Here is a 19,626-nt window from a genome sequence, read left to right as displayed (position 1 = left end):
AGTCTTATAGATATGTAAAATCCCAAGTTCCTGCTTGGGTCAAGATTGGTAGCCCACCATTGCGAAACCTACCCCCCAAAGCCAGGTGCACCTACGCCGCTAAGACGACCATTGTCCATTACTCTAACGATGACCCTGCCCAGACTCCAAAAACCACCCTGATTATTGACCTCCATTCATCCTTTTGGTTAAATTTCCTTACTCAGCAGTGAACCACCCACCAAGCTCAAACCTCTTCTCATCATACATGCATGTCCTCCTCGCATCCGGGTCCAACGCTCCCGCTAGACATCTAACCAGCCGCTTCATGTCCACCGGCTTGGGCATCCAGCCGTCGAATCCAGCTTCTTTGCACCGCTGCTCTTGACCGCGACGAAGCATACCCGAGACTGCAAATATGGGAGTCCTCCCACAACATTGCACGACGCGCGACGGCGTGGGGTGGCTGTACTCGTGATCTCGGATCATGCGGATGGAGGCGAAACCGTCTACTACTGGCATCTGAGGACACATGGCGGGTTAGTCAGAGTCCTTGGTCTCAAAAAGGGGCAGAAAAGAGACTCACGTTTATGTCCATGAGGACAAAGTCTACGGTGGAACGATTGGGGGCAAACAGGTTGAAGCATTCCTGACCATCGCGGCTGACCAAAACACGATGGCCCAGCTTGGTGAGACGTCTTTCTAGAATCTGCACGTTGATGATGTTGTCGTCGGCCACAATGACGGTGTAATGATGAGGACTCGGAGTCTGGAAGTCCTTCGGCGATGTATCGGCGGCGCTCGAGCCCGGGCGTATGATGGGGGGAGATGGCCTTGAGTCACCAAAGGTAGACGACCTCGAGTCTCTAAAGGTACCAAAGGTACGGTCGGATGGAACGCTGCTGCCCTCTCCGAACATCAAAGGTCCAGGCATCGTCAGCACCGGCAACGGGGATGCATCCCGACGTGAGGCTATCGATGAACACCGGGATGATACCACAAATGGAATCTCGAGGGTGAAGGTCGACCCGCGTCCCTTAGTTGACTTCACTTTCAGTTGTCCATTCCGCTGCTTCACAAAACGAGCTATGAATACCAATCCGACGCCAACGCGAAGCACATTACCCCGGTGAGCATGTGTTTTCGAGTTTGCCTCGTCAAAATCTTCATCGGGAACCTGCTCGAACTCCTGAAACATATCATCCAGCTCCCGCTCTGAGAACCCAGGGCCAGCATCCGTGATGGAAATGTGTATCACGGTATTCTTCGGATTCATAACCGTCTCATGCCATTTGACAACGATCTGGCCATTTGTAGTATGCTGGATTGCGTTGGCGACAAGGATGGATATGCTTCGTTGCAAACTTGTCGGATCCCCACGGACGTACTGCGTTGGTCCTGTAGATGGGATCATGATGACTTCAATACCCTTCTCTTGACCAAGCCGCCTTAGGGGATACAGCGCCTCTTCCAAGCAATGTGGAAGATGGAATGGTTCGTCCAGCAATGGGACGGATCCTGTTATGTTACCGGTCAGGCTCAGAAGATCATCAATGACATAGATCAAAGATTTTGACGCAGTGTATGAAGTTGTTAGGACCTGCTTTGTGCCATCATCCAGATGTCTTTCCAAGGCCATCTCAAGACAGTTTATGACGGCATTCAAAGGATTTCGTACTAGAAGAAGAACGCGTTAGCTGGGCGATCTGGAACACATGGATGTCTGGTTCCTACCTTGGTGTGATGCATCGTGCAAGAGTAGTCGCTTAAGTCGGGTATCATTGATGGCTGTCTCCTTCTCCCTCCAAACTTGTATGAAGCTGCCGTAGAGCAGCTGAGCCATTGCTGCCAAATTGGCTGGGAACTGGTGTTAGCGGAATTGGCAGATACTCGGTGGGAGGAGTGTAACCGTACTGTGTTCTATTGACCAGGCCTTGCTCGTGCCGTCAACCACCTCTGTCCATTTCTTGAAGCTATTTCGAGGCTCCAATCTGCCTATCTTGCCCGCAAACGAAGGCTTTCCTGCCCAATGTACTTCTCGGACCTGGTTTTTGCGGTAAAACACCACACAGTCATCTGTGGTGCTTGACAAAGGTATGTAGAGGACGCCTGCGATGGCTTTGAACCCGGAGGGGAAGTGGAGATCTTTAAAGTCGTCTCTGATGTTGTGTGAAAATAGTATCGTGCGCGATCCCCTAAAGAAGAGGTATTTCAAAAGCGTTATGGCTTCGGTATAGGAAGATAGCCGTCCAATAGTCCTGGCCTCCCCCTCGATGACCAGAAAGCCGCAGTCGCAATCGAAGAGGTTCAGTAGCTCGTGGGAAGAAGAAGTAATACACTCGTCCGGACTTCCCCTCCCTCTTAGTGTTTCAATAATTCGATGGGCCTGTAGCCTTTCTGAGTTGAGCAGCTTCTGAAGGCACGTAGACGCCGCCAATCCAACAAAGAATGATAACTCTCGGATCGAGAAAGGCACTCGGGTTGCAGCCGGTCCGTACGAGTGGCAGACAATGAGCCCCCAAAGCTTGCCATCAGACTCGAGAGACATGGACATGGACGACCGTACCCCCATATTGGACAGATACTTGAGGTGCACAGGTGAAATTGCGCGTAGGTAAGCATGAATTAAATCGAGTGGAACCTCCATGTCACTGACATCTCTGCCAATGAGCCTCGATGTTCTCTGGCTCCTGTCAAACAATACGCGAACCTTGTTGATCATGTAAAGCTTCCGGGCCTGCGGCGGTATGTCACTTGCGGGAAAGTGCAATCCCCTGTAGACATCATTGCTTGCTTTCGGATCCATGAGCTCAGCGACGACGGTGCCGTTATAATCCCGGTCGAACTGATAGACCATCACACGGTGGAAGCGGGTGACCTCCTTGACTATCGAAACGATGGTCTCAAGGAGATCAGGCAGGGTTGCTGCCTCGGAAAATCGCGTTTGTATCTTTGTAGCCATGCCAATAACCTCAACTGAGGACGTACTTGGGTCGAAGCCCTTGGAGAACAGCTCTGGATTTGGGAATACCGGTTGGACCTTGGATTGCATACTGCAGGCTGTGGCAAAATCCAAGTGGTCGCTACCGAGAGTGTCGATAGGGTTTTCCGGATCAGACATTGCTGGAGTTGCCAACGGATGCATCGAGTAATCTGGCTTTTAATTAGAGGGGCCCGTCTCATGCGATGATTTCCTGCTTCCTTATTACGCACCTTGCAACTCGAACTCGCAGATGAACAGATCAGTGTCTCCCCCTAAATAGTGCGCGGCACACCAACACGGAATCAGCCGACCATCTGGATCGGAAAACGAGAAAGCGAAGACGACAGGTTCTTGTTCCTTCTTGGTGCTATCGTATCCTTGACGGATGTGACGTAGCTGGACATCGAACAGATGACGCTGAAAGATGGGCATAACCTGGTAGAAGCTGTCGAGGGAAAGAAGCTCGGAGGGCTGGTAATGACAGACGAAACTGCTGTTCTCGCTGCAAATTCTGGGGAGGTATCTAGAAGGTCCAGCAACTCGTTCATCGACAAGTTTTAGTGCAACAAGCATGCCGTAAGACTGAATAGCGCCAGGTATGTGAATCGGTTCCTCATCGCAAGTAGTAAATGCGCGGCGGGTTTTCTGGATGACACCATGGGATCCGTCGGCCAGGATAGCATACTCGAAGGTTTCGGAGAGCAGCGAGTCATCTCCGCCATTGCCTTTCTTGAACGGTGGTAGGCATGTAGAACTATGAGAAGATGCAGCTGCTGAACTGCCTTGATGATTGGCTTGCTGGTCAGTTGTTGAAGGTACTGGTTCGCAATGAGGTCCATCGGGCGATGGCGGAGATAGATGTTGATCGGAAAGCTGCTGGGTAACAGGAACGACGGAAAGAATACTATCTGTGTCTGTTAGGGGATTTTAGCATTAGACTTGCTCGAACGGATATAGGTGAAGGCACATGGCGTTATGGAGTCTTACGTACCGGATACGTTCCGAAGAAAGGGGGAACTTTCAAGAATGGATAGCCGTATGGGGAATACTCGTTCTATGGGCTGTGACATTGGGTCCATGACATGGAACTTTTGGACTGGGCAGATCAGTTGTGTAAACGGCAAGAAGAGGAGAAAAAGGGATAACAAGAAAGGTCAAGGGACTAAATGTCCAATGTAGTCGGATATGTTGTGCCCAGACAAGTGATTCAAAGGGCTATTCGCGGTTCCAGGTAGATTGGACCAAGCCAGAGTCCCGTGAGGAAGATCAAGGATCAAGCTGGGTGGCAGAAGGGCGGAGAATGGAAGAACACATGTTCAATCGCGAGACATTCAGGACATGGGGCCCCACGATCGAGGTGAAATGCACAGAGAAGAGACATGACACCGAAAACCCCAAATAACACATAATAGTCCGAGGTGGACAAGTGGTGACAAGTCTGTCTGAGAAAAAAGTGACCAAATGGCCCGACAATATCCGAAAATTACTGTGCAATAGTCGACGTTGGGCTTGCTGTTTGTCTTTTCTGTTGTGGCCGACTGCTACTAGTAGTGATGGGTCGGGGTTTGGTGGTTGCCGGGCGTCCGAGATCCTCGACGGCCGCGATGAGGTTGGGCTATCGTGGGACATGGTGTGTTCGCTCGGCGTGTGAAGACGGTCCTTACACAGACATCAAGGGTCGTGGATGTAGGGTCTGGACTCCATCGCTGCAGCGTTCAACGGCGTCTGTCACACCCGACCATCCTCCACATTGAGAAGCACAACATGGTGATGAGAAAGGATAATAAGCGGAAAGGACCGGCCGAGTGGTACAGGTGTATGACTGCACGCTTTGGACGGCGTCTCGAGCAGGGGCGCCGAGGAGATAGACGGTCGATGGTGTCAACGCGAATCGGTGGTGGCGACTTGGCGACGGTCGACTTAGCGTGGCCTTCGAGAAATGAGATTTAATTGATGATGGTTTGATATTCAGAATGCCCTGTCGTTGACTCTTCCTCGACGATGCTCGCTGTGGCGTCGACTCGTGCTCGAACTAGCCGGCGCAAGCTGAGGTGGTCGGGTTGAAATTTGGATTCCAAACCCGCGCGCACAAAACCTTTTCTGGATTGAATCGACGAAGTCGCAAATGCCAATCACTCTTTCCATGTTTGCGGTGTCTTTGTCGTTGTCCAGCTTGGAGTTCATTCACACATGAGGAAGGCACGATTGGACGCGTCGCGCGGCCACCGGCAGGCAGCAGAGCCATCATGGTCACACGGCTTCGTAGGTCTACAATTGAGGGGAACAGTTCGACCATCACAATTGCCCATAATTTCCATGCCGCCGTGGCTGTTCTGCCATCTTTCGCCTTGAGCATCAAACTCGCCATGAAGTATGAAATGGGGATAGAGTCAACCGCCAACGCCAAGAATGTCGTGATGCTCCTTAGTAAGCACCATTGTGGCACCCCCCATCTCCGACACCCTCGGCACCCTTTACTAACTCCACAGAGGAACGATTAGGGAAACGATGACATTCAGATTCAATACCGACTATTCCACGATCCAATCATCGACAACAAAATTGAGCAACCTAAACATCCTGTCGACCTCCTGCATCTTTCAGCCCTACTCTATGCCGAAGAGCGAAGCGACCCAAGCATTGTCGCGAACGGCTCATGCCAAGCGATGACGAGCGGAAGGCATATAAAGATCCGTTATGGCCCACGCGACGATGAATTCAAATCTGGGACGTCTCGATTGCTCCATGAGTCCTCGCCCTTAGCCGGCGACCGCTTCCCTGAGCCATCATGAGAACTCGAATAACACATGCCCTTTTACTGGCGCAATCTATAACCACAGCTGTCACCACGCAAGCTAGGGACAATACGTATGACTACATCGTGGTGGGTGGTGGTGTATCTGGTCTGGTTGTCGCCAATCGCTTGACTGAGGATAAGAACGGTAAGAACAGTTCCTTATCGTGGATTGATCGACCACTAACTTGCCCTAGTATCCGTTCTTGTAATCGAAAGAGGCTACTTCGACGACAAACCTGAAGCAATCGTCCCTTACTACGCCAACAGTCTGGATCTAGATGTCCTCATCAGTCCGACATCCGCCCCCAATCCCCAGCTCAACAATGACACTTTCTCCGTGGCTGTCCCGGCCGTTGTCGGTGGTGGCTCCGTGGTCAATGGCATGGGATATCTCCGAGGAAGCAAGGAAGATTACGACGCTTGGGAAGCCCTAGGAAATCCGGGATGGGGCTGGGACGGTCTGTTGCCTTACTTCCGCAAGAGCACGACTTTCACTCCTCCCACGTCTGATGCCGTGAGAGAGTTCAACACCACATGAGATCCTTCCGCTTATGACAACGGCCCGTTGCACGCCCACATTCCGAGCTTCCAATATCCCGACATCGCTACCATCTGGGATGCTTTCCGTAGCCAAGACGATGTTCCGGTGCGAGCGGGCGGAAACGCCGGGGACGGCCCAGGCGCATATTGGTTACCCTCCACCATTGACGGTCGTGGTATGACCCGTTCGACCGCTCGCAAAGCATACTACGATCCTGTCAACACTACCCGTCCGAACCTGCACCTCTTAACAGGCCATACAGCCAGAGAGATTCTCTTTACCGGCAGCGCCCCAAGTCCCACCGCTAACGGTGTCCGCATCGTCTCTCGAGCCAATAACTCAACCCGCCAAGTTTACGCCCGCAAAGAAGTCATCCTCGCCGCCGGCGCCATCCAAACCCCTCAACTTCTTCAAGCTAGCGGCATCGGTCCATCCAGCGTCCTCAAAGCAGCCGGCATCCGGGTCAAGAAAGACCTCCCAGCCGTAGGCGCCAACCTCCAAGACCACGCAACCACCATCCTCATCTTCTCCCTAACCAACCAATCCTTCCCCAACCCCGACACCATCACCACCAACACCACCTACTTCGCCGCCATCTGGGCCGAATACCTCGCCAATCTCACCGGTCCCATCTCCGCCGCCCCCGCCTCAAGCGCGATCCTCTTCGGTCTTCCCCATCTCAACTCCTCTGCTGCCGCCTCCGTCACATCCACCAAACTCCTCTCCCAATCCTCTACCCTCACCTACCTCCCCTCCAACGCTCCCTCCTCGCCAAATCTTTTGTCTCTCCCAACTCCTCCATCGTAGCCCACTCCCTCCCCGGCAACGGGTTTACGCCCGCCCCACTCCTCAAGCCTCTCTCCCGCGGTACCGTCACCCTCGACCCCTCTGACCCCTTTGGATTACCAGTAGTCCAGTACAACACGCTCCAGAACCCGATTGATGCGGATAACGTCCTAGCCATCATCCGGCGCGCGTGCGAGTTTTGGCGTTCTCCTGCTCTTGTCGAGCGTTTCGGTCCTATTACCGAAGTCAGTCCCGGGGCGGAGTTCCAGACTGACCAGGAGATCTTGGCAGAGTTAAAGAGGAACCACGCCCTCTTCTGGCCTAGTCTCGCCCACCCGTCTGGGACGTGCGCGATGATGTCTGAGCGGTTGGGCGGGTGCGTGGATGCGGAATTGAAGGTTTACGGAGTGAAGGGGTTGAGGGTCGTGGATGCGAGTGTCATGCCGTTGATTGTGGGTGGGGGGTTGCAGGCGACTGTCTATGCTGTGGCGGAGAGGGGGGCGGATTTGATTAGGGGGAGGAAGCCGCTGAAGGTGCGTAGGAATGAGAAGGAGACCGAGGAGGTGGATGAGACGGAAGATGGTACGGAAGCGGGGGTTGATGGGACTGATGATAATGATGGTTCAGGAAATGGTGAACCGAGCGCGAACAGACTGGGTGGTTTTACCTGGGGCTTTCCACGGAGACGGGCTTGATGTGATAAAGCTTCTTATGGAAGATAACCCGATGAATGAACAATTACTTCACTTCTTATGTACCGACAAAAGAGAAAACCTACCCACAATAGGTACACCTCTCCCTACACGCACATACATTCTATCACTATGGCCGCCACAAAAGTCAGCTACAGTCTTCGTAGCTAGGTATTCAAAATTGGTAGAGGGAGAGTCGTCTATTCGATCAGTCTGTCACCAGGGTGTTTCTAAATAATAAATCTTTGAAAGTAGGTGCTTCCAATCTTCGAGTGACATATATGCATTCGCTGCGCCAGTTTTGGTAATTGACAATGATGAGGTGTCCAAGAAGGCTCCGGACGAGGTGAATATTCGCAAAAGCGCTAGATAGGAGAAAAAGAAGTTATATGAGTTTATTTTGGCGCTCAGAATTGTTTCATTGTATCGGAAAAACCCCAAAGACATTGGAAGTGTACGTGCCTGTAGGAAGAAGTATATGTGTGGGTAGGTAGGTTTTCTCCTATAAAAGTAAGGTAGCTTGCTTGTTCTGAAACTAGGTAAACTGCTCGAAGCAACTGTCCGAAGTCTTGGTTGCAAAAAAATCGCATACAAACATCATTCACGTTTCGCATCGGTGATTGTCCAGAAGAACGGAAACCATGAACTTGAAAAAAAGATCATCATTTATCAACGGAACCTTCCTGCTTTCCCTTCTTCCATCCTTGTTTTTCTCCGTAGCACTAGAGGTAGGTACTCGCAACAAAAACAGCTTGGTGCTTTCCCGCCTACCTACTCGTGCCTGTTCGGCCGTCGTCTCGACTTATCCACCCTGCCGTTTTGTTCCATCCGCAACCCCATAAACGTGCGCGACCGACAATGAATTGCTGAATGGGTATTGAATCTCCTTTCCATCCATTCCCCTTTCCTTTTTCCTTCCTCCTCCCTTCCCCTTCCCCTTCCCCTTCCCCCCCCTTTCCTTGAATTCCCTCTTCTTAACCCTTTCCTCCTCAATCAAAATTCCTCGCGGGGTCTCTCTACCGGTTTTTTTTTTTTTTTTTTTTTTTTTTTTTTTTTTTTTTTTTTTTTTGAGAGATCGGGAATCCAGGTCACTCAGTCCGGCAAAACAGTGCTAAAAACGTCTCTTCGCTTCCTCCCATTCCAAACTCTCCGTCCCTTTCAGTTCTTGCTTTGTGGCATTTTCTTGCTGCTTTCTTTCCCGTCGGTTCAGGCCTTTCAGCCATCTCACACTTCGTTCCTCCCAGTCCTTTCACAGCCAGCCAGAAAGAAGTCAACATTTCCCCGGACGAATGTGGAGTGAAACAACAAGAGGTGACGGGGTATGATATGACATGTTATGATGTGGTGACCGAACCAGCGGGGGACAAGTACAGGACCGGATGATGGAAAGGTAAATTGACGAAATTGAGCGAAAAATGCAAATGTGTATTAAGGCGTGCTGAGCTTTGTTGTCATTGTTGTTGCGTGTGTACCGACTGTACTGTACTGTTGAAGACACATCCAACAATGCGTCCGGCGTTGTACGTTGCAACTAAAGTATACCACCATTCATTACCACCAAAAGCCCGATCCAAACCAAAAACATGCACAAGAAACCAACTAGTTTTGAAAGAGCAAAAGCCAGCCACCTGCAGCCAAAACACCTCAAGGAGATGGAAACATCGAACATAAATACCATTTACATTGATTGCATTGCGTGCGTAAGAACCAATTGAATTTGATCCCGTCTCATACGACCTGGTGATACCTAAGATTTGGTGCAAGTGCGGAGAAAATAAAGGAAAATCGCATGGCGTGAATAAAAAGTTTTAAGTAACACAAAAAAACACAAGCTGACGAACGAAAATCCGTCAAAGAAGGTAGTAGTGGTAACCAGGCCTGATATAAAACAGCATGCAAGCAATAAGTCAAAAGAGAAGGGAAACATGAAAAAAGAGATTGAAAGCAAAGTTGATAGAGTAACAAAAAGACGAGAATACCAAAGTGTCCCGGGCCCCCATTTACGAGTCCCTCAAATGACTGGCAAAATGGGTGGTATAAATATCGACCCCGGTTCCAATCCGCCATATCCTGTCCCCATAAGAAAACCTCTAGAATGTCCAGAGAAGCCTTGAAGAGAGATGACGACACAAGAATGTCAACCAATCATGCTGACCCTTCGTGAGCGTTGAATCATTCAAGAAACAACGAATAGATCATATTCTTCGTTCCTCCGTTTTTTTGCGAGCACGTCGCTTCCACCAGAATCATCGCCAACGAGCGAAATTAGAGAAAAAGCGGTAAGTTGTCCCGAAGAGCGTGTAAGGCCGGACGCAATTCAGGGGAAAAAATACCAAGTAATACCCAGAAGCAAGAAGCCAAGCCAGCTCCAAAGCCGCGACTCATCGTCTCCATGAACGCCTCAATGCATGTGTCCATAACGAAATAATGCGCCTGCCGATGCCAGAAACCCCGGCCCGCACGGAGTCAGGGAGAACCAGAAGGTAAGGCGGAATTCTACTCCGTCGTGCCGATCTCGTTGCCATCCAGAAACACGCCGGCATTGAAGTCGAAAGCCTCTCCGCCGTTGTCATTATCATGCAAGAAGGAGTCGAAATCAAAGTCGTTCAGAACATCGTTTGACGTGAGTGGGTTGGCAAACTCAACATCGAAGTTCTGCAGCTTGCTTGTTAGCACCCCCCGCTGGACAGTGAACAAGGGTTCCGGACTTACCATCATTGGCTCGGCGAAATTGTTGTTCTGGGCCGGGTCGGGGTGTGGCGGAGCAGCGACCTGAGGGACAGAGGGCGGCGGCACCGGGGCCGCAGGCTGTCCGTTCTGTACAACCTGGTTTCCTACTTGGTTCTTACCAAAGCTAGCTGGGTTGACTGGGGTAATCGGGGTGGCCGGCGCGGGAGGCTCTTGCGGCTGGTCGGCGTCTGCAGCAGGTGTAGCACCTGCGTTAAGGTTCTGATTGGACTTCTTCTGCGTCGCAGCCTAAACCGGATCAGAATCGCAATTCAACAGAGCGTGAGGGATTGGTTAAAGAGGGGGGATTCCGTACCTTATTCTTAGCATTCTTGGTCTCCTTCTTCTTGGGTGCCGGCTTGTTGCCCTGGTTGGGGGTTGGAGGGGCAGCGTTGGTGACTTGAGGAGATGACGTTGCGTTCCTCGAATTGGCAGCGTTGGTCATCGCTGCCGCCGTTGGGGGAGCAGAAGGAGGAGGCATAGCTCTCTGCTGCGCTGGTCCCTGAGCCTGCTGAGCTTGAGGAGGCTGACCAACCATCTGGCCATTCGGTCCAGGCTGCTGCCATTGCATATTAGGGCCCCCTTGATTTTGCTGCTGTTGGGCCGCCTGTTGCTGCTGCGCTTGTTGGGCTTGTTGCTGTTGTTGTTGCGCCTGCTGCTGAGCCTGCTGTTGCATTTGTGCTTGGCGCTGCTGTTGGGCAGCCACCATCTGTGGGTTCATCTGGCCATTGAAGGGCTGTCCTGGGTGTGAGCTCGGTGGACGCATACCGCCTCCCATCTGATTGCCCATGTTCATGTTCATGCCGTAATGGGGCTGTCCTCCGTTGGGATCCATGTTGCCGGCCATGAAGTTCATGGGATTCGGGGAACTGCGGTTCTGGGCGCCATCCGGAAGAGGGGAACCCATGTTTTGGGGGTTGTTCATTTGCTGGTTGGCACGCTTCATCTGCTCCGAAGGGTTAGGTGATGCTCCATTGCGCTGTCCAGGTGGCGAGTTGCCCTGGAAGCCTTGAGGATTCGGTCCCTGAGGTCCTCCCGGGCCGCCAGGTCCGCCTGGACCGTTGGGGCCTTCAGGTCGTGGCATCCCATCCTGCTCCTGTCGAGCCATCATGAGGCGCTTCTTGTTCTGTTGCTCCAGGAGCATCAGCTGCATCTGGTAGTCCTGAAGGGCGTGGTTACTTGACCCATTCTGACCGTTACCAGGCCCAGCTCGCATGTTTCCGCCGCCCATCTCCTGGTTGTAAAACTGGTTGATGTTCTGGCCATCGGGTCCCTGCGGCAGCATAGGAGAGCCCTGGTTTTGCGGACCACCAGCATTCGCCATCGGGTTGGTGGGCATCTGTTTACCGTGGTGCTGCTGGAGGTTAGCGGCGTACGCTTTGAGCTGATGAGAGTTTGGATTGGCATTGATCAAGGCCTGGAGTTGGTTAGGAGTTAACGAGTTTGGGCGGATTTGGTTGATGAAAAATGCTTGTGCTGAATTGGGGCCACCTCCTACCTGCTGCTGGCCTGGCATGCCTTGCATCTGTCTGCCATTTTGCACCATGACACCCGCGTTGGGGTTGAAGGAGGCCCCCTCGAGACGTGGCCGCTTGGATGGAGACGGCGCGTTGTCTGCCGATCCTGGCGACGCCGCCCTCACTCGGTTTCCGTCCATATCAGAAGGATCTCGCTGCATTTGAGCAGCTTTCTGTGCCTGAAGCATCTGCATGGCTTGGGGACTGGGAAGTGAACAAGGGTCAGTTTTGAACAAACCACATGGAGGAGGGGGTATGGAACCTACTTTTGGCTGTTCGCCATGGCTGCCCGTTGCAGCTGGTTCCCGGGCTTCATCATGCCGCCCATACCATTCATGTTCCTCATCATTTGCTGTTGATATTGGACGTGGGCGTTGTAGTCAGGACGCATTTGCCGCAGCATCTGTTCCTGTCGCATGCGGGACTGGTTCTAGGGTCGCTGTTAGCTAGGGAACGAATTACCATATCAGAGAAGGCAATTCTTACCTGGTTGTGTTGCACGTATTGGTTCACAAGAGCAGGGCCCTTGCTCTTTTGGCTGTTGAACATGTCCCAGAACAGTGAGAACCAGTCGAGCAGAAAGCTGGTGTTGCTTGTCGAAGAATTGGGAATAGCAGCTGGGGGGAGGTCATCGGGACGCTTTTGGTCCAGGTTGTCCTTCGAGTCGGTATCCATGGGATCGTCACCCAGACCATTCAAGTTCTGACCAGGGCTCGCAGATTTGTCCGTCTTGATCTGAGGGTTGTTTTGTAGGATTGTGCGGGCACAGTCGTACATGCCTTGGCGGATGAAGTAGTCGTAGATGTAGGTCTCGAGCAACGCACGGCCGCCATCGATAGTTCCAGTCCCAAACTGCATTTGCTGCTGCTGCTGCTGTTGTTGCTGTTGCGGTTGGGGTTGTGGGGGCTGCTGGGGACGAACAGGCATTGCGCCATTATTCATCATGGGCATAGGGGCGCCGCCAACGGGACCGCCCATGGCGTTCATCTGAGCCATGTTACCTATGTTGTTCATGTTCATGGCTGATGATTTCGTGCAGACGACGGTCTGCCGGGCGAGAAGCGGAATTCGCGGGGGTTGAAAGCAATGAAGTCAGGTCGTGTGTGTAACGACGGGAGCCTGAGAGCATTAAGAAGGGTTAGTTTCTAGGTTCATGTTTTATGAAAGGGTTCGGCGCGGAAGGGCAGAGCTTGCCACCAAGTGCCTACAAATGCCACGGCCGCGCGGTGCGCTTAGACCCGGCAGGCGGTGGACGTGTATCGAGATTGGGGTAAAATGATGGCAAGGTGATTGCCGGGTGACATATCAATGGTGTCGAAAAGGTGATGCGGTGGCAGCAGGAAAATACTCTTTGGCGCCGACACCGACGGCAACGATGACGATGGCACGGCACGCGTTGGGGGGCAGAAGAAGGACAGACAGGGGCAGGCTGGTAAGAGAGTTGTCAAGTACCTTGATACAGGCGGGGGGGCCTGGGGTGTTGGCGCAGCAAGTAGCGTGTCGGTGCCAATTAGACGGATGTTAGACAGGGCGAGAAAAAAGTACGGCTGCCGGGAGGGCGAAATAGTCTAGAAGTATGTTCTAGTTTGAAAGTCGAGTGAGGTGCAGGCGGGAGCAATTGCAGCGACCGAATCGGGGGCTGGGCGACCGCGGTGAGATGTTCCGGGGTTGAAGGTAGTGTGTGGCCGGAGATGGACGTGGGTGGGTGCGGCGATGAATGGTCTGTCTCTGTTTCACGATCCTTTTGCTGGGTGAGCTTCTGCGTGCGTGGTGAGAAAAAGGTCAGAGAGACGAGGCGTTGGGTCGGTTTGGAGAAAAATATATGGGCGTGGATGGTTTTATAAAAGAAGCGATGCAAGGCCGCGGAAACGGGCTTATTATATTTGCATGTAGACTTCTACTGCAAGCCTCAGGTCCGTAGATGTACCGGCGCACTGGCACTCGAGCACGCCAGATGGGAGAACGGGGAGGTTCAAGCAGTAGCGTAGGTAGGTAGGTATGGTACCTTTTGAGATCGCGTTTGACGAGCGATATCTCCGATGTCCCGTTCAAGGCCGATGCTCGGTGTCGAAGGCGAGGTGCAAAGTCGAAGCAGCCGAATCTCCGTCAAGGCTGGATCTTGAAAGATCGCGACGGCGGCGATGGTAGGTGGTGATGGTGCTGCTGCTGAGTTCCAAGAGAATGGTGGGCGTCGGGGAACGGCAAGGCTTCAGTTGCGCGTGGGTGCACTCCCGCTTTCCAAGGATCCAACAGCCTTAGCCTTGGTGCCGATTATTTGCCAGTCGTTCCACCGGAGAATGTGTGGCGGTATATGTGGTGTCGTGGTGTAGAGAGAGTGTGGTCGTGGTCGTAGTCGCCGCCTGGTTGCGAGGAGTGGACGTCGAGGTTAGGGGCAAGGTGGTGGTGATGGTATGGTGATCCGGTCCACGTCGCAACAGGAAAGCGTGCGGTGCCAAGTAGTCGTAGGGATGGAGGAGGAAATGGGGGACGGGGTCCGGCAAGGCACAGTGGACGGTGGTCCTCTTCAGGCTCAGGCGGCGGGCTCTCGCTGGTCTCGGGGCCGGCGACCGTGGTTCCTCTTGTGGGCCAATCCGCTCAATCTCGCTGGTGATCGGGACAAGGGCGATTGGGACATCAAAGTGGCATGCCGCAAAGAGGAGGATTCCCGACACGAAACAAGACGGTCGGAGGAGGCAGAAGAGAAGGAGGAAAATGGGGGACGGGGGTTGGGGTGTTTGGGACTTTTTTTGCCGGCTGCGCTGCCTTCTTCTGCTCAGTGCTCACGCCAAATCGTTTGGAGGGGAAGTGGAAGCAGCCGAGCCAGGAGCCTGGGGGGTGATGGGTGATTGGGGAACCGCGAGTTGGGAGACCGAGCTTCACAAGCCTGCGCAGTCCGGAGCACGCAATCGCACCACCAGTCGTCTTGGCCTGCGTATTTCTCAGACCGTCTCACGTGATGCCTCGTTATTCAGGCATTTCAGGCACTCTTGCAGCTGGAATATGCACCTATGCAGCAAATGACGGCTTGGCGCCCCTGTATCTGCCACCAAATCTGCCTACTTTGGGATATTACGCTTCCACCGTTCTAACCGTGGAATATTCATGAGATGACAGTAGAGTGCGAGAGCCTCAGACATGGCAGCTCAACCAAGGTGTTACAGTGAATATCTGGTTGGATTAAATCTGACAACTTTTCCTTTTCCGGCCTTCATCGACGGTCTTAGTTTGGCGGCACGCTGTCGTTGGTCGTGTGTTTTTGAACCAACTGGACATGCCTGGTGCATGTCGTCAACTCGTACCCTTTCCGAAAGCTCCGGAATCCCCAGGCTTCCAATGTGGCCCCCAGCCATAATCCCAACCCATTCCCTCTGACATGAGTTAACTAGTAGCATGCGCAAGTGAGATGACTAGCAGGTTGCCATCCACATGGCATGCGACGCGAAAGAGTCCATGGCGTTGGACAAGGTGATCAAGACTTTGATGCCACGTTTGGCAGGGATCCGGCACGAAATGGTTGGCAAAGAAGATGTTGGGCACCTCCGACTCTCGTCTCCGGGTTTCTTTTCGCTAGACAGTCATGGCGAGAATTGAAGCCCGACTACTCCGTCTTGGGGAACTCATCGGTGAGATGAATCATTGATTACTTGAGATCACCGGATGGTCATCGAGATCGATTACCGCAGTCACATCTTGTGTGTATTCCCCGAGCTCAGCTGTACCTGATCAGTAAACAGATAGGAGGTTGGACTGCACTGTACGGCAGACAGCCCCGTCCCGATTCTTCCATGATTCCAAAACTTCCATATCTTCGCTCTGTGACACCCGAGGATATGGATCTGCCCAGAATGCATTCAACGCGCATGAAGCTTGGCTGCCGAATAACGTCGATGACTGCGACACATCCTTCAGTATATCGCCAATGCCGAAGGTTTGTCCATCACTTGAGAAATCATGGACTCGTAGTCTATGAGAAGAAGTGTGAATTAACTTCCCTTGCAAGGCGGTGATATCATCTCCCAAGAGGCGACATCGCGATAAGCATTGGCGTTGTGGGCTCCAAATCTCCACAGGGTCTTGCGCGCCGCGCTAACAACAACAGCAGGCGATCTGCCGGGTGTGGCAGATCCAACGCCAACGCCAACAACGGGCGCCAACCCTCAACGGACCCTAACCCGGGGGTGCAGCTGGGGATAATACAAAGAGTGGCCACTGTTGAGTCCGTCACTTTCTCACAAGCCCGATTAATCAATGTGTGATAATTTGACATCAGAGTTCCCACGTGGGCTTCAGCCCATTTCCATATCAAAGCTGTGCAATCGAAACAAAGTGGTACCAGACGCATCGTCGAGATTGCTGCCCTCACGAGCCTCAATAAATCTGTCATGTCGCGATGCGCCGCTGCCGCAGGCAATCTCCAGGGGTCCCGTTAGTGCTGCCTGTCACGGCTTCTGGTCGGTGGGGACCACAGCTTCGGGAGTGCCAAATGGAAGTCTCAGGGTGTCAGGGTTGTGGCTGTCAGACTTTGATCTGCTCGTCAGGGTTGCAGCAGACGGGATGTCAGACCGATTAATACCAACCATTCCTTCTTGGGATTCCCGAAGCATCAATCCTTAACAGAATGTGGTGCTATTCTCACTAACATCTGTTAGCAAACCCAGTAGTCGGGATCATGTACACTCTGATCCTTCGGCCCACCTGTCATCCATCATCCTGCCTCGTTTTCTTCACAGTTCCATTCATTGGCAATCAACCCAGGCGTGCCAGGCAAAGTGTCGTAGGTGGCGAACAACCTATCTCTTTTTTTCTCCCCTTCTCTCGAAATGATAAGCCCTCAGCGCACCACAAGTTAATGCAGCGTCCCTTGCATTAGTTACGACGGAAATACACTACACGCTACAGCCGGGGGCGTCGTCGTGGATTTGCTTGGATCGCGCTGGGGATCTTGCGGCTTGCTTTTCGCAGAAAGCCTCATTGCGGCTCCTGCGTTCCTAAACAGACAAAACTTCAAGAGGTACCGGCATGAAATTTCACACTTCAACCCCCGCCAAATGTCTAGAAATTACACCTAATTCCCAACTCTAGGGAAAATGACGCCAAGTCATGTCATGGACCTTCACTCTAGGAAATGGAGGGGCAAGCAATGCCACAATTACTAAAGGTAAGCGTGAACTGCTGGCACTGCCCTACCGACGGGAGCCACCAGACGAGCCTACCATGGCCGCCATGACATGATCTACGGCGCCATGCAGCAAGCGGTTCTCCTCTCCCGCCCGGTCTTATTCAGCCCAGCGGGCCACCGGGCCAGCGAACAAGCAAGCCCGCGATCCACACAGTTGCAATCTGTTCGCGAAAAGGGAAAGGGAAATTAAAGGAACTGGCGGCTGGCTTGACGCCGTTAGACGCGGCAGAGCGGGAAGGATCAATTGAAAGGACCACAACAAGCGACGTTTGGGAAGGGCGGATGGGCACGGGCCACATCGTTGGCTGCTGTAAGATTACCCCTTCAATCGATGCCCCGAGTTTCACATCTCTTTCCGTTCTACATACCTCATCGATGGCAATCACGCCCGAAAGCGCGGACGCATCTTGATATCGCCCTCAGTTCTCCTCAACACCGCATCACAACCCGAAACAAACTTAACAAACTTCCCGTTCCTTTCCGATTCCGACAATTTTCTCCGAACGAAAAACCAGGGCGGCAGATCGACGACTTTTCCAAGACATCAACCTCGAAAATCTGCAACAAAAGTTCGAGACATTCTTCAGCAAAACTGGATTAAACGAGACAAAAAGACCCCGCGATCGCTGCTGATTACCAACCATACCCTGAAAGATCCCGATCAGCCCCGGCTTGGTTTTGTAGGGTTCATCGGCTGTCGGGCAGGGGTCGCATGTCGCATGGGTAGGAGGGTTAGGGTTTGATGACAATTACCCCTGAATTGGTGACGATGAGGTCGTTCGATGACACGGGAACGACAAAACACGATGAGTGAGAATGTGGGAGTGGATGGTGCTTAACATGTTTTTCCGTCTTCAGATTTATGTTTAATGTGGGTTTTACTCATTCAAAACTTCACAAGGGAAAATCATCGCCGAGTGTCCGCACAGCGTTCTCACCCGCACCTGCCCGGACACAGCATGCCGGACAAAGCAGGGCAGGTACCAACAACAACCAACAACCAACAGGTCAAACACCAATGAATCCTCGCACGCCACCAACATATCATATCACACATATCCAACCAGATACCTTCTATCTCAAATCAGATTTGCCCTTCTGACTACTACCAAGCTAGCATCAATTTCCCCCCTTCCCTTCCTCTCCCACCTTCCAGCTTTCCCCCCTTCCCCACGCTTTTCACCATTCTCATCTACCCACCCATTCCTATTTACACCCACACTCACACCTCTCCCTATTCAACCCCCTCAACTCCTCTACCCTCTCCCTCGGGATCATCTCCTGGTGCAAGTATCGCGTCGACACCCTTTCCCCCTCGCGATCACCGGGCAGGGGGCTCTGGAAGCCCCAGTGGGATTTCACTCCCAATGCCTCGGCTTGACTGATGCGGGAGAGACCCCGTTCGAGTTCTTGGATATTGACCATTGTCAGGTGCTTATCGGACTTCAAATCTTCGGCGCCCGGAGTGGCTTTGTAAATCGGTAACTTCTCAATGAGGCGTGTGATGTGAAAGATCATATCATTGATGAGTCTGCTTTCTTTACGGGATCGCTTCCACTCCTGGAGTCTGGCCTTGTTCGTGGAGGCTTCGGGGTCATCCTCATCTTCGGAATCATCCCGCTCCTCGAGCTCCTCCGTCAGAGTAACAGGGTGCTTCTTAAAATCAGGGTAGACATCAATAGTGAGAATCAGCTGGCAATCCGGCTTGCTTTCTCCGTTGTGTTTGTACTGTGGCGTCGGGGATTTCTGAACGTGAGTGAGGATCGCGGGGTTGGTTTGGAAAGGGAGAGGAAATGCAAAGTCGGAGTTTAGGGGCTTGACATCGGAGTCTGAGTCTTCGGGAAACTCCAGAGGCGTTTTGGGCCAAGATACGAGGCCTGTGCGGTAGAAGCCGTCTTTGTCGATTGCTTTGGAGCCTTTGGTAGGGTTAACCGCGTCTGGGCGGAGGATGTAGATGAAGAAGTGGATTTTGCGGTGCTCTTGCTGTTGGTGGTGAGAGAATTTTCATGTTGTTTCTCGGGATCATTGGGGTTCGGGCCTTGGCAGTCTGTGCAGTGAATGCTCAGAGTGAGGTTGTAAGCTGTAATTCCCCTCCCGCCGTCATTCTTACGGGTTACCTGTCGTTTCGTTAATCACAAACTCACATTGACAGTAAACCTGAGATACTTTGCTTACCACTTTCGAGGAGACGGGCTTGGACTCCTCGGCAGAGGTAGTCTCGTGAGCTTCAGCAGCCAACATGATGGCAGTGGTACGGGTATGTAGGTGTGTGGCTCTTTCCCTCCTGTGTTGCGTTTTTTGCGTATTTCGACGTTGTGCTGTTTCCGGGGAAGGAAGGACCTGCCATGCTCAACACAACCAACGACGGCGCTTGCCAACCGTTATAAAGCAAAAAGCTACGCCCAAGATTGCTCGCCTTGCCGGT

General features: G+C 52.6%; 6 protein-coding genes across 6 annotated transcripts; 3 read left to right on the top strand and 3 right to left on the bottom strand.

Moving 5' to 3' along the window:
• Positions 1 to 14: 14 nt before the first annotated feature.
• On the bottom strand, positions 15 to 4,134 carry B0H65DRAFT_176004 (phytochrome-2). The gene is made up of 6 exons (XM_062821440.1): positions 3,954 to 4,134; positions 3,193 to 3,876; positions 1,894 to 3,132; positions 1,714 to 1,836; positions 566 to 1,656; positions 15 to 501 (listed from the first exon to the last, which is right to left on the bottom strand). Exons 1-6 carry the CDS (start codon positions 4,039 to 4,041, stop codon positions 199 to 201), a joined length of 3,528 nt encoding a protein of 1,175 aa, XP_062683527.1. The 5' UTR covers positions 4,042 to 4,134; the 3' UTR covers positions 15 to 198.
• Positions 4,135 to 5,750: 1,616 nt separating this feature from the next.
• On the top strand, positions 5,751 to 7,212 carry B0H65DRAFT_508336 (uncharacterized protein; the record flags this gene model as incomplete). Its single annotated transcript, XM_062828213.1, has 4 exons — positions 5,751 to 5,904; positions 5,954 to 6,281; positions 6,345 to 7,082; positions 7,155 to 7,212. 4 exons carry the CDS (start codon positions 5,751 to 5,753, stop codon positions 7,210 to 7,212), a joined length of 1,278 nt encoding a protein of 425 aa, XP_062683526.1.
• B0H65DRAFT_492459 (uncharacterized protein) lies at positions 7,146 to 7,969 on the top strand. Its single transcript, XM_062827753.1, has one exon. The coding sequence runs from the start codon at positions 7,440 to 7,442 to the stop codon at positions 7,779 to 7,781; it is 342 nt and encodes a 113-aa protein (XP_062683525.1). The 5' UTR covers positions 7,146 to 7,439; the 3' UTR covers positions 7,782 to 7,969.
• A 2,305-nt stretch (positions 7,970 to 10,274) lies between these two features.
• B0H65DRAFT_422310 (uncharacterized protein) lies at positions 10,275 to 13,036 on the bottom strand (the record flags this gene model as incomplete). The annotated part of the gene is made up of 5 exons (XM_062824396.1): positions 10,275 to 10,460; positions 10,491 to 10,754; positions 10,822 to 12,226; positions 12,289 to 12,452; positions 12,509 to 13,036. The coding sequence occupies 5 exons, from the start codon at positions 13,034 to 13,036 to the stop codon at positions 10,275 to 10,277; spliced, it is 2,547 nt and encodes an 848-aa protein (XP_062683524.1).
• Positions 13,037 to 14,734: 1,698 nt separating this feature from the next.
• Positions 14,735 to 17,254, top strand: B0H65DRAFT_441955 (uncharacterized protein; the record flags this gene model as incomplete). The annotated part of the gene is made up of 4 exons (XM_062825552.1): positions 14,735 to 14,857; positions 15,757 to 15,950; positions 16,293 to 16,447; positions 17,181 to 17,254. The coding sequence occupies 4 exons, from the start codon at positions 14,735 to 14,737 to the stop codon at positions 17,252 to 17,254; spliced, it is 546 nt and encodes a 181-aa protein (XP_062683523.1).
• Positions 17,255 to 18,437: 1,183 nt separating this feature from the next.
• B0H65DRAFT_396000 (uncharacterized protein) lies at positions 18,438 to 19,127 on the bottom strand (the record flags this gene model as incomplete). Its single annotated transcript, XM_062823769.1, has 1 exon — positions 18,438 to 19,127. A coding segment is annotated over one exon (690 nt), but the record flags the coding sequence as incomplete, so codon positions are not given.
• Between the last annotated feature and the right edge of the window lie 499 nt (positions 19,128 to 19,626).

This window comes from Neurospora tetraspora (assembly GCF_033439725.1).
Source record: "Neurospora tetraspora strain CBS 560.94 chromosome Unknown B0H65scaffold_3, whole genome shotgun sequence".
NCBI lineage: Eukaryota > Fungi > Ascomycota > Sordariomycetes > Sordariales > Sordariaceae > Neurospora > Neurospora tetraspora.
This window is presented reverse-complemented; position numbering and strand designations above follow the sequence as displayed.